Here is a 14080-nt window from a genome sequence, read left to right as displayed (position 1 = left end):
CCGGCTCGCCAAGTCCAAGTCTTACCAGAGCGTCATCCGGTGATTTTTTACTGTTTAGCCAGGTTTTGACCATTTAATCCTGGAGTTTGGTGGCGACGGTTTTCGTTCCCTCCACGCGCATCGCCGCCTCAGCCATTCCGAATAGAGCTATATATTTGTAGTTATTCAAGAGCGTCGGGACCATGGACGCCTCTTTTTTGGGATACTTTGCGATGAAATCGTCCACATACTTCGCCCAAGTGGCAAATTTCGGGTTGCTGAGAATGTGTTCCTTCACTTTGTACAACTCCATAAAGTGAAATACATCGTCAGGATCTTTTGCAACGGGCACCCAGTGCTTCATTTGCTTTGTTTGCAGTTCCGTGGCGAGCTCCTTCGTTCTCGTGACCTTCGTGGCTTCATCAGTCAATTTGTACAGCTCTGCGTCGCGATAATGAGCAGTGAGTGTTGCGATCGCTGACGTTTCCTTCGCGGGGTTCTTTGAACGCAAGTCGTCGACGTACTTGAGCCAGCGAGTGAAGTCGTCGCAGTAGAACAGCCAGCCTCCGGCCTTGCTGAGACGCATGCGAGCGAAAACTACGTCTGTGGGTTTTCCCTTGTCGAGCCATATCTGAAGGTGGTTTTGGGTTATTTTCGACGACGAAAAGAAGGTTTTGACCTTATCGGCGACAGGCACGGACAACCCTGATCTATCTTCGCCGTCAGGATCGTAGACAGCTCTTGCTGGGGAGATGCCAGAATTTGCACTTATAGTGTGGTCGCCAGTGGGGTCAGAAAAGTCGGACACTGGTAGTGTGGGACCTGGCACCGACGCGTAGGCATCGATAGACACACAAAAGGCTAAGAGCGGCAAGCTCATCAGCAGAAGGAGGTGCATCGTTCAACTCGAGGACTGTTGAAGCTTTCTTTTTGCCATCAAAGATCGAAATGAACAAGGGAAGTGGCCGAGAAAATATCACTGCAACGGTACTGCGCTGCAGTGGAGTCTGCAGCTATGGACGATTGTGGGAAATGGGTTCAAACGAATCCTGCTAATGGGTTCAAACGAATCCTGCTACTGACACCAACCTGTGCTCAAGATTCTCACCAGGCTGTCTGTCAGGTTGATGTGAATCTCACTGCATCTCAAGGTGCATCAGGAGTATGAAAGGAATCTGTAATGAATCTCAAGAGGCGGCTTCTTCGAGGATGGCAGCTGGTGAAGCGCCTGTACTTCATGGAGGCCCCGGTGGGAGCCTCGTAGCGAGCTGGCCTAGCGAGTTCTACATGTTTTAAGCTGTCAGAATTCAATTTGCTTTCTCCAAGAGAAGTTGGTTGCCACAAAGTTAACTTTGGCAAAGGCCAAGTGTTAGTCAGCTGACGAAGAAGCCGACCGAGGACCGCCCCGCAAGTGGAAGAAGATAAGATCCACGGGATGCCGAGTTTTCGCGTCGACGCTGACGGGGACGTCGAGATGGCGGCCCCACCCCCAGTATTCGAAATCATCAAGGCCCCAGAGCTCAAGTCGTGGGACCAGGAGTCGCTGGTGGAGTGGCTTCGAAAGCGCCGCCGCTATCGAGAAGAGATTGTCGAGCGGTGCCGCATCTCACAAGAACCCGTGGATGCAGTGTTGCGCAGTGTACGAGCTTCGTTGTCACCGAAGCTGCTCAACTACCTCGCGCACTATGTGTTTCGCCAGCCGCGAGACGCCATCACCCACCAAGAGATCCTCGACAAAATCCAGGAGCGAGTCAGCGAAGTGATGAACGGACACATACCAGACATGTATGACTTCTTCAAGACGCATTTGAAGATGGACATGGATGAGAAAGATGTGCAGGCTCGAGTTGTAAAGTACTTTGTCGACTTCGACCAGCTGATTGAAGAGCATGGCTTTACCTCTATGCTGGCCGCTGATGGTCAGGATCGATCCGACTACCGAGATCGGATGAAGAACCGGTGCAAACGCATTGTTGAGAATTTGGCACCAGCAGTGCTGAAGACGGAGATCAAGCGATTGGTGTTGCTTCAGCACAGGGAGGCGAAGACGGACGACATTGCTCTGCACCAGTTGGTCCTAGCGCGCGCCAAAGTGCAGCAGCGCTATCACATGCTGACACAGGAGGCGAAGACAGAGCGGAAACCGCCGAGCAAGGGAGACCAGGGTAAAAGGACTTCGCGTCCGGACGCCTCGAGGGTCAGCAACAGGCCCCAAGGCACTCCGAGGGCGCCAACAGCAGGGCCCAAGCCCGGAAACAGCAGCGGGGCTGCCTCTCGCCCGCCTCCCCGCGATGGATGCTACTTCTGTAAGGGGCCGCACGTAGTTCGACTACGTCCGACGGCTACAGAAGAACAAAAGATGCTGTGCTACCAGCGAATGAAGGATACCGAGGTGGCCAAGGTCAAGGCTGCCAGAGCCAGTCGTCTACCGGGGAATCGCCAGGTGGTGATTAATGGCTTGGTGGAATTGCCGTACCGCCCTGACTCCGGATCCGACGTGAATGTCATACCAGCCAGTGCTCTACGTGATCTGGAAGCTTGTGGTGCGCCGGTGGCTGTGACCAATATGCTCATGCCAGTGTATTTGGAGCGAGTCGGTGGAGATCTACTGGCTTGCAGGACAAGCTGTGATGTGGACGTAATGATGGGCACTGCGGCAGGACCTGTCAACGTGGCCAACGTTCGCTGTATCATCGTGGATGACGACGAAGAAGAATTCTTGCTCGGAAATCCGACGCTGGTCGCCCTCAGCATTGATGTGGGCCGCCAAATGGAACAGTTGGCGATGAGCAGCAGCGGTGTGTATAGCGAGGAGAATGACAGCCTCCCGGACGATCCCGAAACTGGTCAAGATGATGAAGCAGAGGTGCAGGAGCTGCTCGACCAGTTGGTCGCTAACGCAGGTGATAATGGCTTCTCCCCGGAGCACATGTCTACACTTAGACGTGTGGTCAGCGACTACCGTGATGTGCGGAGTATTCGTGTGGGAGCAGGAGAGCCCGCGCGTGTCGAGCCCTATCGGCTGCAGTTGAAGGAAGGTAGCCAGCCTGTTCGCTGTAAGCCGCGACGCTACTCGCCCCTGGCCAGCACTTACACGAGTAACTATGTCAAGCAGCTCGTTGCAAGTGGCTACATCTACCCGAACAATGCCAGTCGCTGGGCAAGTGCTGTCGTTCCAGTTCCAAAGGCGGATGGAGAAGAATTTCGCATCACATATGACTACCGCCTTATCAACATCATGACTGTGCCGATTGCAGCAAGCGTGCCGAACCTTGCAGTTGTATCTCAGCGTGTGAAGGGCGCTAAGGCGTTGGGCAAGTTCGACATGTTTAAAGGCTTTTGGCAGCTCCCTATCCACGAGGACAGTCGGGAGCCATTCAGCTTTCAGACGGACGAGGGCGTTTTTACTCCCACACGAGTTCCCCAAGGTGCGGTGGACTCAGCCATGCATTTCCAGTCCACTATGCAGGCTACCTTTGCAGATCTAATCAACGACCATTTGCTTGTCTACGTGGATGATGTCGTTTTGTACGCTGGGTCTCATGAGGAGTACTTGGAGGTTTTGCAGCGGTTCTTCGCAAGACTACGAGTACTCAACCTGAAGCTGAATTTGAAGAAGAGCACCATCTACCAAGATGCTGTATTGTGGTGTGGAAAGATCATCGATGGACAAGGGGTGATGCATGACCCTGCTCGAATTGAAGCTCTGACCTCTCTTCCTTTGCCAGATAATGCTGCGGAGCTGCAGCACTTCCTGTGCGCTGCGAATTGGCTCCGGGATTCTGTGGTTGATTATGGCAGAGCGGTGGCTCCATTGCAAGCCAAGTTCGATGATGTCATGAAGGGCCATAGCCGTCGGAAGCGCCGTGCCGCTAGTGTGGCGATTTCGTGGAGTGACGATGAGGTCGCTGCATACCAGGTTTTCTTGCAGCCTGGGTAGTTCGGCAAAGCTATCCTTCGCTGATGATGAAGCGATTGTCTGCCTTAGCACACATGCATCGGATCGTGGCTGGGCAGTGATCCTAACTCAAGTGAGGTGCTGGAAGGATGGGGTCCCGGTTCATGAGAAGAGTCACGAGTTGCTTGTGTGCAAGGGCGGGTCGTTCAAGGGGTCGCAGCTACAATGGTCTGTTGTTGAAAAGGAAGCCTACCCGGTGGTGTACGCGGTGTCCGAGCTGGACTATTTGCTACAGAGCCCGCTTGGGTTTCGCATCTACACGGATCATGCGAACCTGATCCAAATTTTCTGTCCAAGTGCCGAGTTGAAGAAGCACGTGCGCGGTAAACTCCAGCGTTGGGCCATGAAGCTAGCTGGGAGCCGCTACACTATTGAGCACGTCAACGGAGAAGATAACCACTGGGCAGACTTGGTTTCGAGGTGGCCAGTGCGGGAAAACATTGAGACGTTGGTGAAGGTGAAGGCTGTGAGGACCCGCAGCCAACGAGAGCCGAGGCTACTCAGACCATTGCAGGATGAAGCATTTGAGTGGCCTTCGCTCGAGGCGGTTGTCACTGCACAGTCTCACCACAATCGTGCTCGGCCAAGTGGTGCCGAAGAGCGTGACGGACTAGTGTACGTCGATGGGAAACTATGGATCCCGATGCAAGAGAAAGATCTGCTGCTTCGGATCCTGGTCGTCGTTCACTGTGGAATCCAGGGACACCGTGGCATTGATGCCATGACGACCCAGCTCGAGAAGCGTTTTGCCATCGCGAGTTTGAGCGCTGTGATATCGCGCTTTGTGAATGCATGCCTCTTGTGTAAACACATCAAAGGCGGCAAGCTCATTCAGCGCCCGTGGTCAGAGACTGAAACCGCCACCAAGCGCATTGAGGTGCTGCACATGGATTATCTCACGATGGGAGAAGCGTATGGCACCACCAAGTACGTTCTGGTATTGAAGGATGAGCTTACGCACTACTGTGAGCTTGTCGCTTGCGACGCTCCAACGAGTGACGTCGCAGTGGTTGCAATTTTGTACTGGCACTAGCGCTTTGGCCTCCCCGCCAAATGGTCCACTGATAATGGCAGTCATTTCCGTAGTGCTGTCATGGCGGAGCTCGCGACCAGACTGCGTGGTCTGCAGAGTTTTGTGCCCGTCTACACGCCTTGGATTAACAGAACTGTGGAGAGGATTAATCGCGACATATTGCAAGTCGTGCGTGCTCTGTTACTCGAGCTGCGACTCGATACACGCAGCTGGGAGTACCTTTTGCCCGTGGTCCAAGCTAATCTGAACCAGACACCGGTGGTGTCGCTTGGAAACAAGTCACCTATGGAGCTATTTACTGGGCTCCCGGCATCGATCCCGCTCGACACCTGCTTGCTTCCTGATAGAGGCGAGCCGCTGCAGGAAGTCGACCTGAGCAAAGTTGAGGACTTTCTCAATCGGCTGCGTGAGAGCCTTCATTCCATGCACATGGATGTTGCAGATCGCAAAGAGAGACGGAGGCTATATCAGCAAGCTCGCAAAAAGGGGACGACTTGTAACTTCTCTGTCGGCGATTTTGTTCTGTGGATTCGAATTGACGCGAGACTAGGTGAGGGCAAGCTGCTCGTGCGCTGGGTAGGCCCATTTCAAGTGGTTGAAGCGAAATCGCACTCATTCATGGTGCGCCACCTGCTGACGCAAGCTCTGCACGAAGTGCACGGGTCGCGTCTGAAGTACTACCATGACCCCAGTCTTGAGGTCAATGAAGAGCTCGTCGAGCATGTGGCGAGCCAAGGGCTAGTGCTGGGTGTTGAGAGCATCCTCAATCATCGATTCAACAACACGACTCGGCAACATGAGCTACTAGTATCTTGGATCGGGCTGGAATCCATTGAAGACTCGTGGGAGCCGTTGTCTGTCATGCTTGCGGACGTCCCGGTCAAGGTGAAAGAGTATGCCAGTCACCAAGATGATACTGATCTGCGACACCTGTGTGGTGTTGAAGTGCTGTAGACGAATTCGTCTACAAGGTTCGTCTACCGAGCGTGGACTTCGTTTTGGTGGGCGGTGTGGGGAATGGGTTCAAACGAATCCTGCTACTGACACCAGCCTGTGCTCAACATTCTCACCAGGCTGTCTGTCAGGTTGATGTGAATCTCACTGCATCTCAAGGTGCATCAGGAGTATGAAAGGAATCTGTAATGAATCTCAAGAGGCGGCTTCTTCCAGGATGGCAGCTGGTGAAGCGCCTGTACTTCATGGAGGCCCCGGTGGGAGCCTCGTAGCGAGCTGGCCTAGCAAGCTCTACATGTTTTAAGCTGTCAGAATTCAATTTGCTTTCTCCAAGAGAAGTTGGTTGCCACAACGATATCTCGTGATTAAGACAGGCATCGACATCAGTGATGGCTAAACCCTCGTCACTGCAGCGAGAGAACAGTGTTCCGCTCTGCAGCAGAGTCAGCAGCTGTGGAGGACTCATATCTCGTAATTAAGGCAGCAGTGATGGCTAAACCCTCGTCAAGCATGTAACGGGGTTACAGGCAACGACGAATTCAAACGACAAAGCAGGAAACCTTGCACATTTTACAGTGAGTAATTATGGGAGCCAATCAGATCCAATCGCTACACTTGGTTTTTGCAGTGCACATGTTTTGAGTACTTTCATTATTAATAGTTCTTAGTATTGTGCTTTTCATTTAATTTGCCGTCCGATTTTGATGCAAAATCGGACTTCGGTACTCCGATTTTCGATTTGTAAAACCTCACCCTCTGCCAGTGAAATGTGCCCTTGGTTAGGAGTCCAGTGTTGAGTGTGGCCTACACCATCTACCGTGCGGGGCTCTTTGCCATGGTCGTGCTGGACATGCTGCTGTCCTACACGACGGTCATGTGTGTCTACGAGACGGTGGCGCGTGAGAGAGAGGCCTAGCTCCTGCTGGACGAGACGTCGGCGCTCAAGTCCTTCTCCTACTCGTTCTCGTCAGCCAACTCCACGCCGGTACCATCCACTTCCGCCTCCAGACGCAGCGCCGCCGTCGAGTACGATTACTTCCCCGAGGTCCGCAGCTCTGCGACAGGCTCCTCGGCCCCGAGGGCTCCAAGATGTACCAGGTTTCGTGACTCGGCCTCATGTACATGTAAAATCTCATGGAAAGCATCGCGCATAAAGTCCCTTGGGTGATTCCCCAGCCAAAAAAAAACCGTTGACGTCTACATCCGCCAACAAACGATACACGATTTCCACTGCTAAACGGAAGCACAGCGTGAGCTGGTGTGTTCCGAGCAGACCACCCACACCACCGTAGCATTGAACTAACAAACCGAATAAACGACGATCAGATTAAATACGTTTTGACCAAACCATGATACAATTTACCATCTTGAACGTCTTAACAAAACTCTGATACACCTAGTACAGTAGAGATGGTAGAAATATCGATGTTGTAGACATAATACATAATGACCACACCTCTCCACTTGATGTCGGTTGAATACATGGGGTCCTGTGCGCGAGACCGATTCTAGTCTGGTTTTTCTTTCGTTTTTGAAATGAACTCATGAATGGCAGAAGAATCTCGGCCAATCCTGTAACGCACTGCGTTATATATTACCGGTTTCGTAATTTATTACGGAACACATAATTTATATTTGTTGTGGTACGTATTACGGGACGCCTTACGGGATGACTTACGGGACCATTGAACCAATTTTACCCGTTACTTTGGTTTGAACGATACCAGACCAACGCTCTTGAACTATTCTTGTGGTTTGGAGTTTCGTGGTTTGGAGTTGAGCTTGAGCTGCAACCGATGGTTTGCTTTTTCCGCTGCCTGGTTGGTCAATATGGCTCTCTGTACTCCCAGTGGGCTCTCTTCAGAGGCCCCGCCCAAGCAAGCGGCATACCCGAAGAATTAAAATCTGCGGCTGGTATCGGTAGCAATGTTGGCTTATTCGCTTGCACCTCCTGGATGGCAGGAATTGCATTCCCGAAGGCGGTGAGCATCTCACCATGCTGCAGCTTTCGTATTTGACAGCGACTCCAGCCTTCAACGACGCTCGGCCTTTTGGCTGTGCAACGCGGTACTTCCCGATAAGAGCTGCATCGTGAACAGTTTCAAATCGAGGTGTTTAGCCAAACACATTCTCGTGGTTTGCTTGGGTTTGCAGCGTCTCACTTGGTTCAAACCACTTCGAACCAAACTACGAAACCGTTTAGAACCTGGTTCATTGGTAATTTTGGTTGGTTTGTTTACGGAGCAAAACCACGTGGTTTGGTTTGTTCTAGGCGTGGTTTAGCCAAAACAAGTGCAAGGCACAATATATTTACACCCACACAAAAATGTTACCAGTGAGACTGGCGCTAGCGAAGAAAATCCTGTACTCTTCATTCCCGCCATTCGACCTTGTCTTCACTCTTGCCAGCAACATCGGCACTCTGCGCATCCGTAAGCGATCTAGTATTTGAGAACAGGGAAGTTGCTTCGGGTTTCCACGCTGCCGAGAATGGTCCGTATGCAACGCTCGCCAAGCGCACCGCATCGATTTGGGCGCGTGTGGATCGCCATTCGCCAGCCCTCCGTCCGTCCAGAAAGAGTTCCCAGTGGTCCTCCCCGGTCGAATCTACGCGGGCGAACTCGGCTCGCAGCAATGAAAATCCCAGCCCGATGCCCACCGCCTTGATGTACGCCTCCTTCAGCGACCAAAGTCGATAAAATCGACTGTATTGTTCATCTTCGTCCTCGATCTCACGGATGTATTTCCACTCCCCAGGGTTAAAGTGATCAGCAAAAGCTCCGAAGAACTCCTCCACCGACGTCTTTCGCTTAGGACGATCTGTGAGCCGGACAACGTCCACCCCCACTAGAGCACAAGAATCACTGGCAATTGCCAGGACGGTGCCATGGTGAGAGACATTGTAGTTCCACGATGGAGGGGCATGGCTCTCTGTCGAACGCTTCCAGTATGGCTTATTCTACCAAGAAGCAACACACGTGAGCAACACAACAAACAGTATTGTCACGAACAGAACAGAGTGAGACTCACCTCGGGCGTGCGTGCAATGTCGATGGTGTCGTAGTCGACGCCGAACAGCTCGTGGATGAGCTTCCGCTGAAGCAAGCGACTGGCCAGCGCCAGCTTCTGGTCTTTCGCGAACACGAAGCGCGTCACCTGCTGCTGCTCGTGCGCAGGGAGCTGGCGCAACAGTCGATGCCATTCAGGGGAGGACGGGTCCCACGCATCAACTGCCGTAGCACCCGTGTTGTGAACCGGTGATGCGAGGAATAGAGCAAATTGGAAACTGAGAATTGAAAGTTAGCTGCGTTCCGTGATCCTAACGCTACACTAACTGCGTGCATGCACTAGGGAGCTCCTGGTGCTGCCTCCTTGACTGGGTTCGCACCTAAGGTTGGGTGTACATCCAAGTTGGGTGTCAGCTGGCTCCAGCTAGCTGCAATTGGGGGAATAGATGTAGTTTCTGACCATACCTGTCGGGATACGACATCAACGTCCACGAAGTGGAAACTGTGGGGGGTTGGTGCCATTTTGGATTTGTGATTGGAAGAAAATACGATTGTAGTGTCAGGTCGAATACCGCATAACTGAACTCTTTGTTCACAGATATCTCATACATGTAGTTCGCACCTTGGAAGCAGGATTTTGGTACTTTCGTCGGTCTGAAATAAGTAACCGTGATGAAAATCGACTTCACTTGTCCCAACCTTCGCAAAGCCCTAGTTTTTTTTTTAAATTACTACATGTAGTGCAACCTTTGAATCGAACGAATATGACATGCATACAGCCCTTTGGTTCTGGCCGGGAGGAATGTGTAATATAGAAGTTACTTAGATTGCAAGACTTGAAAGAACATCTATACCCCCTTTGTAGCTGGGCTGGCGTCCGTCCACCGTGCGTGGCTGAGCTGGGTGACCGGTGGATTACGATGGACCATCGTATCCACCCAGCTCAGTCACATGCTGTTGAAGGCAGAGTTCTTGCAAGGTCGACACCAATTCATTCGTCCAGCGCAGTTCGACTCGACTCGATTATGTAGCTCGAGTCTACGCTAACCGCCCGCTCCGAGCGAGGCAAGCACCGCGGACACCAACTCGGTGGCGTCGGCCACAGGAGGGCCGCGGGCTCGTTTGCGGGTCTCAACAATCGAAACAATCGACACCCGCACGCCATCTTAGTCTCAAGTCCATCCCCATGAGTCGTCTACATGGTAGGTATGTGTACATACATACCGCATACCACGCCAAACCAACGTGGGGTCACAACAGGGACTGGAATGCACCAGACGCCACCGCGACTTGATGCGGCACATGCGCCCCGACGATTCCAGCCGGACTGAAGCCCATGCGCCGGATATGTCGCCCTAGGCGAAGCATCTGACAGTCCACGCATGCGTTTGCGCGACGCCTGGGTCGCGCTTGCCTGCGATGGTTTGGTGCCGCCATGGCCTCCGTCAAAGATACTTTCGCGCGAGTCTTGCCTTGCATGTCGAGCCGCTGCGCGTCGATCTCGATGTCGAGGGAGCCTCCGATGCAGCGCCGGGGAGAGCCTTCCCAACGCAAAAATTCATCGGCTTTGCCCTGACCAATGGCTCTCGACAGCGGGCAGGCTGCCCAGGGCAGCCTTTCAACGCGTACCAGAGACTCGATCAGCCACCGTTTCCATGTGTACATGCGCTTGTCCACGCTCACAAGGCGGCAACCACAGCGCAGCGCCTTTGTAGCGAGAATCAAGGGTAGGAAAAATATGATTACCGTTCCGTAGTTAATGAATTGGACGAATTCAATTATGTATTACGGTGTCTAGAGATTTACATATAATAATATATTAGACAATAATTTGCAGTACAATACGGTACTACACCAATAGTCAAATGAGAACGGGTGGCTAAGCCGAGCTGAGACTCTTGCAACCACCAATTCACCGCCTCCAACCGAGAATCGACCTCCTACAAGGTCCTGAGGCCACTTAGCATTTCTTAATCGTCAGCCTATTGTTCGACGGCTGCAGCCATTCCACCATGCACTACATCGGCGTCTTTGCCGTTTATGAGGTCGATGGCGTGGTGCTCCAGCGCCTTCTTGCTCTTTCGCCGCTGGACGAGGGCAGTCAAGACGCCGATGCTGTAGTGGGTCTAACTTGACTCACTACTTTAGCTTACACGTTGCGCAACGTGTATGAGGAAGCGTAAGTACTTAGTAATTACTTAGGTTAATTATATTTGAATACACAAATATAAGTTAAGTAAGAAAGGATTCCAAGTGAGTTAGATTAGGTAAAATGAGAACTGTATTGCTTGTAAATTGATCTTCCTCTAAAATCTGCTAAAAACTGTTTATCATCTATGAAAGGCTTGACAGCGGCTGGCTGTCAGAGCCCCGCTAATATGCATGACTCTGATTGGTAGAAAGATGCTGTTTTCTACCAATAGGATCTTTGGGTATGTGTGGACCACTCATTGTGGTCCACTTCAATGTATCCATTGGTGTGTCTTACACCAAGGTGAGGAAGCATCCAAAACTTTTAGCAGATAACCTATCTGTTAAATTCACCAGTGGCTTGCAGCCACTTGTGCGTGTAACCCCGTTACAGATGCCCACATCGAGCTGCTGCGTATGGTACTTTTTGTGTACCACAAGACTCTCGACATTGTCCAGTTCCTTGTTAGCGACGATTGCAGCACAAACCAGGCCATAGCGACGCGGCTCGGCTGCCCTCTGATTGGCTGCGCCAGTCACCGCTTCAACTTTTAACTGACCACGAGCCAGCACTAGACGAGGTTAATAACGTCATGCCTCAGCTGCGGCGTCCTAACAACGCGGCTGAGCTGTCCAAGCACACCAAGCTGCACGCTCTCAAGCGTAACGGCACGCGCTGGTCCTCGACGTTCGAGATGCTGCACCGCTACGTGCGCATCCGGGCGGAAACCGCAAGGTCGACGCCGTCGAGGACCTGGTGCCGACGGCCGCCACCACCGCAAGCTGCTCAACCACATGAAGAAGTCTGAGAGTGTGACCAAGTGGCTTCAGCGGCCAGCGGTCAGCTATGCTGAGGTGCGGCTCATCATCTTCTCTCTTCTTTGGTGAGTATGCCATCATGAGCGTGCATCTCAAACCGAGTGCAAGGATCGCGCACTCACCCGCTTTTGAGAACGGCATTGTGGGGTCATCAACGGCACCAAGTTGACGAGCGCGGAGGTGGCGGCTTTGACACTTTTCGAGGTCGGTGAGGACACCACACCCCGCACAGGAGCGGTGACTCGCAACGGCGCTGCAACGCGCTCCAAACGGAAGTCGCGCGAGCCCGGCTACGCTGAGCAAGTTATGGCAGCTGGGCGCAAGCAGCGTCGTGGCGAGCTAGGTGTACGGTATAGCTCCCTTCTCAACCTTATCCCCACCACCTCCGACGCGTGCGATCGTTTCTTCTCTGAGAGCAAGATGATTTTGACGCCGCAGCGGAGCCGCATACGCGCGGCAAACTTCGAGATGCTATCATTCCTCAGGGCGAACCGGGACATGTGGAATGAGACCACCCTGATCGATGTCGACGCCGAGATCTGACTGTATGAGTCTCGCTCTCTCTTAAACAGAGCGAATACACAGTAATTTCGCCCGTGATTATTACTGCCGCAAGCTAGATGACCGTGGTTGTTACGTCGTTGTAGCGTTTCCAGTTCCGTACGGTGCTGCATTTTCCCTCCTCTGGTGAGAATGTAAGGTGGGCGGTATTTGCATCCGCCGAGATATGCAAACCCTCTCGGCGCGCGCGCCGCTCTGCTCGGCGTGCACAGTGCTGTGTCCTCCGTGGCTGAAGTCCATCCGCATCCATCCTCGAAGACCCGTGCATAGCTAGCTTCCTGCGCGGCTCGCCGTTCATGCGGGCAGGCAACAGCGTTCCGGCCGGCCGGCTGAGCCTCAGTCTGAGGGCTGGCACCGCCGTGGACAGGACACTCGGCCAAAGGCTCTTCAATTTGCGGCCATCTGCTCTGAACTTCAACGAGCTCCCTCCGCCAGCTAACGAAGATCGGCGCCAAGGATCTGCTCTCGTCTCCGGCCGGCAGCACTGCCTTTTGCTGCAGCCGAGCAGAGCGCGGAGCATCTCGGGCTTCCTCTGGGCTGTGGTTTACGCGAGCGTCGGAGCTTCCGCTGCATGAACCGCGAACACAGCGTGTTCGCTTTTGTCGCATGAGATCATGAAGGGCGGAACGTCTGCGAGTCTGCGCCCGTGGGGGCTGGGCAAGCGCCATTGGCGAACAGGAGGCAAGTTGTTGCATGTTCGGCTTGGCGTGGACATGTTGAGGACAGATGATGCGGGGCAGACAGCCTGGTCTCCTTGCGGTTGCTGTGGACTACTGTACAACTGCCTGCTGTTTGCGGTACAGGTGTCCCCGCTGAATCTGCAAAGGTGGGACTAAAAAAAACTGCGAGGTTACAATATCTGCACAGGTTGCGCATAGACACTAATGTACTGCTTTTATAGACGCTAATGTACTGCCCAGTCAGCAAGTGCGTGGATGCTGAAAGATCGGTTGCCGGTCGGCTTGTGCGCCATCTCGCACACCATGACCTTCTCACTCAGCGACAGGCGTACGTATGCCTTCTTGTTAACTTTGGACTGGTTCGTCATGAGGACTTTAGGTAAATGGAGTTGGTTATTGTGCACACTGCATGTCCTGCAAGATATAATGTTCATTGTGGGCCTTTCATTTTCTACCGTGATCTAGCAACTCGATGTTTCACACAGAGAGACATTGGCCCGCAATGATCTTACTGATTCAGTACATCTCACCAGACAGCTGTGGCAAATCTTGTGCACTGGCAGACTCCCGCACACTCTGTGTTCGCGGTAGATAGCCGATGGCAGTTGCAGATTCAGCGGGGACACCTGTAGTGGTTTGCTTTGCAGGCGATGCCCTCGAACTGGCGAGATTTTTTGTCGAGTTGAACACGCCCAAGTAGCCTATTGTGTGGCTAACTCGACTGTTCTTCCAGAGCTGAGCTCCCCCATTCCAATCGAATCATTATCGGGACCCGTGCAAGCGCAGCTACTCCGTCCTGCCTCACGGCTTCGAGAACTTGGTTCGATGAGAAACTGTTAGGGCGAGGATCACCGTCGCCCTCCCCCAGGGGAGAATGTGTGAACGCGAGACAAGCAGT

At 52.9% G+C, this 14080-nt stretch overlaps 3 protein-coding genes across 3 annotated transcripts in view; 1 reads left to right on the top strand and 2 right to left on the bottom strand.

Annotated features, from left to right (window-relative positions):
* Positions 1 to 73: 73 nt before the first annotated feature.
* Positions 74 to 565, bottom strand: IUM83_11929 (putative RxLR effector; the record flags this gene model as incomplete). The annotated part of the gene is made up of 1 exon (XM_067936521.1): positions 74 to 565. The coding sequence occupies one exon, from the start codon at positions 563 to 565 to the stop codon at positions 74 to 76; it is 492 nt and encodes a 163-aa protein (XP_067792177.1).
* Positions 566 to 1414: 849 nt separating this feature from the next.
* IUM83_11928 (uncharacterized protein) lies at positions 1415 to 6840 on the top strand (the record flags this gene model as incomplete). The annotated part of the gene is made up of 2 exons (XM_067936520.1): positions 1415 to 3297; positions 6708 to 6840. 2 exons carry the CDS (start codon positions 1415 to 1417, stop codon positions 6838 to 6840), a joined length of 2016 nt encoding a protein of 671 aa, XP_067792248.1.
* Positions 6841 to 8295: 1455 nt separating this feature from the next.
* IUM83_11927 (L-aminoadipate-semialdehyde dehydrogenase-phosphopantetheinyl transferase-like) overlaps positions 8296 to 14080 on the bottom strand; it is a gene marked incomplete at both ends in the record, with an annotated part of 38147 nt that continues 32362 nt past the window's right edge. The window contains 2 exons of the mRNA XM_067936519.1: positions 8296 to 8883; positions 8955 to 9104. Of these exons, the coding sequence (XP_067792175.1) occupies positions 8296 to 8883; positions 8955 to 9104 (738 nt within the window). The remainder of the gene's footprint in view (positions 8884 to 8954; positions 9105 to 14080) is intronic.

Source organism: Phytophthora cinnamomi, assembly GCF_018691715.1.
Source record: "Phytophthora cinnamomi strain GKB4 chromosome Unknown Contig37, whole genome shotgun sequence".
NCBI lineage: Eukaryota > Oomycota > Peronosporomycetes > Peronosporales > Peronosporaceae > Phytophthora > Phytophthora cinnamomi.
The sequence above is the reverse complement of the archived record's forward strand: the minus strand, read 5'-3'. Positions and strand labels throughout refer to the sequence as shown.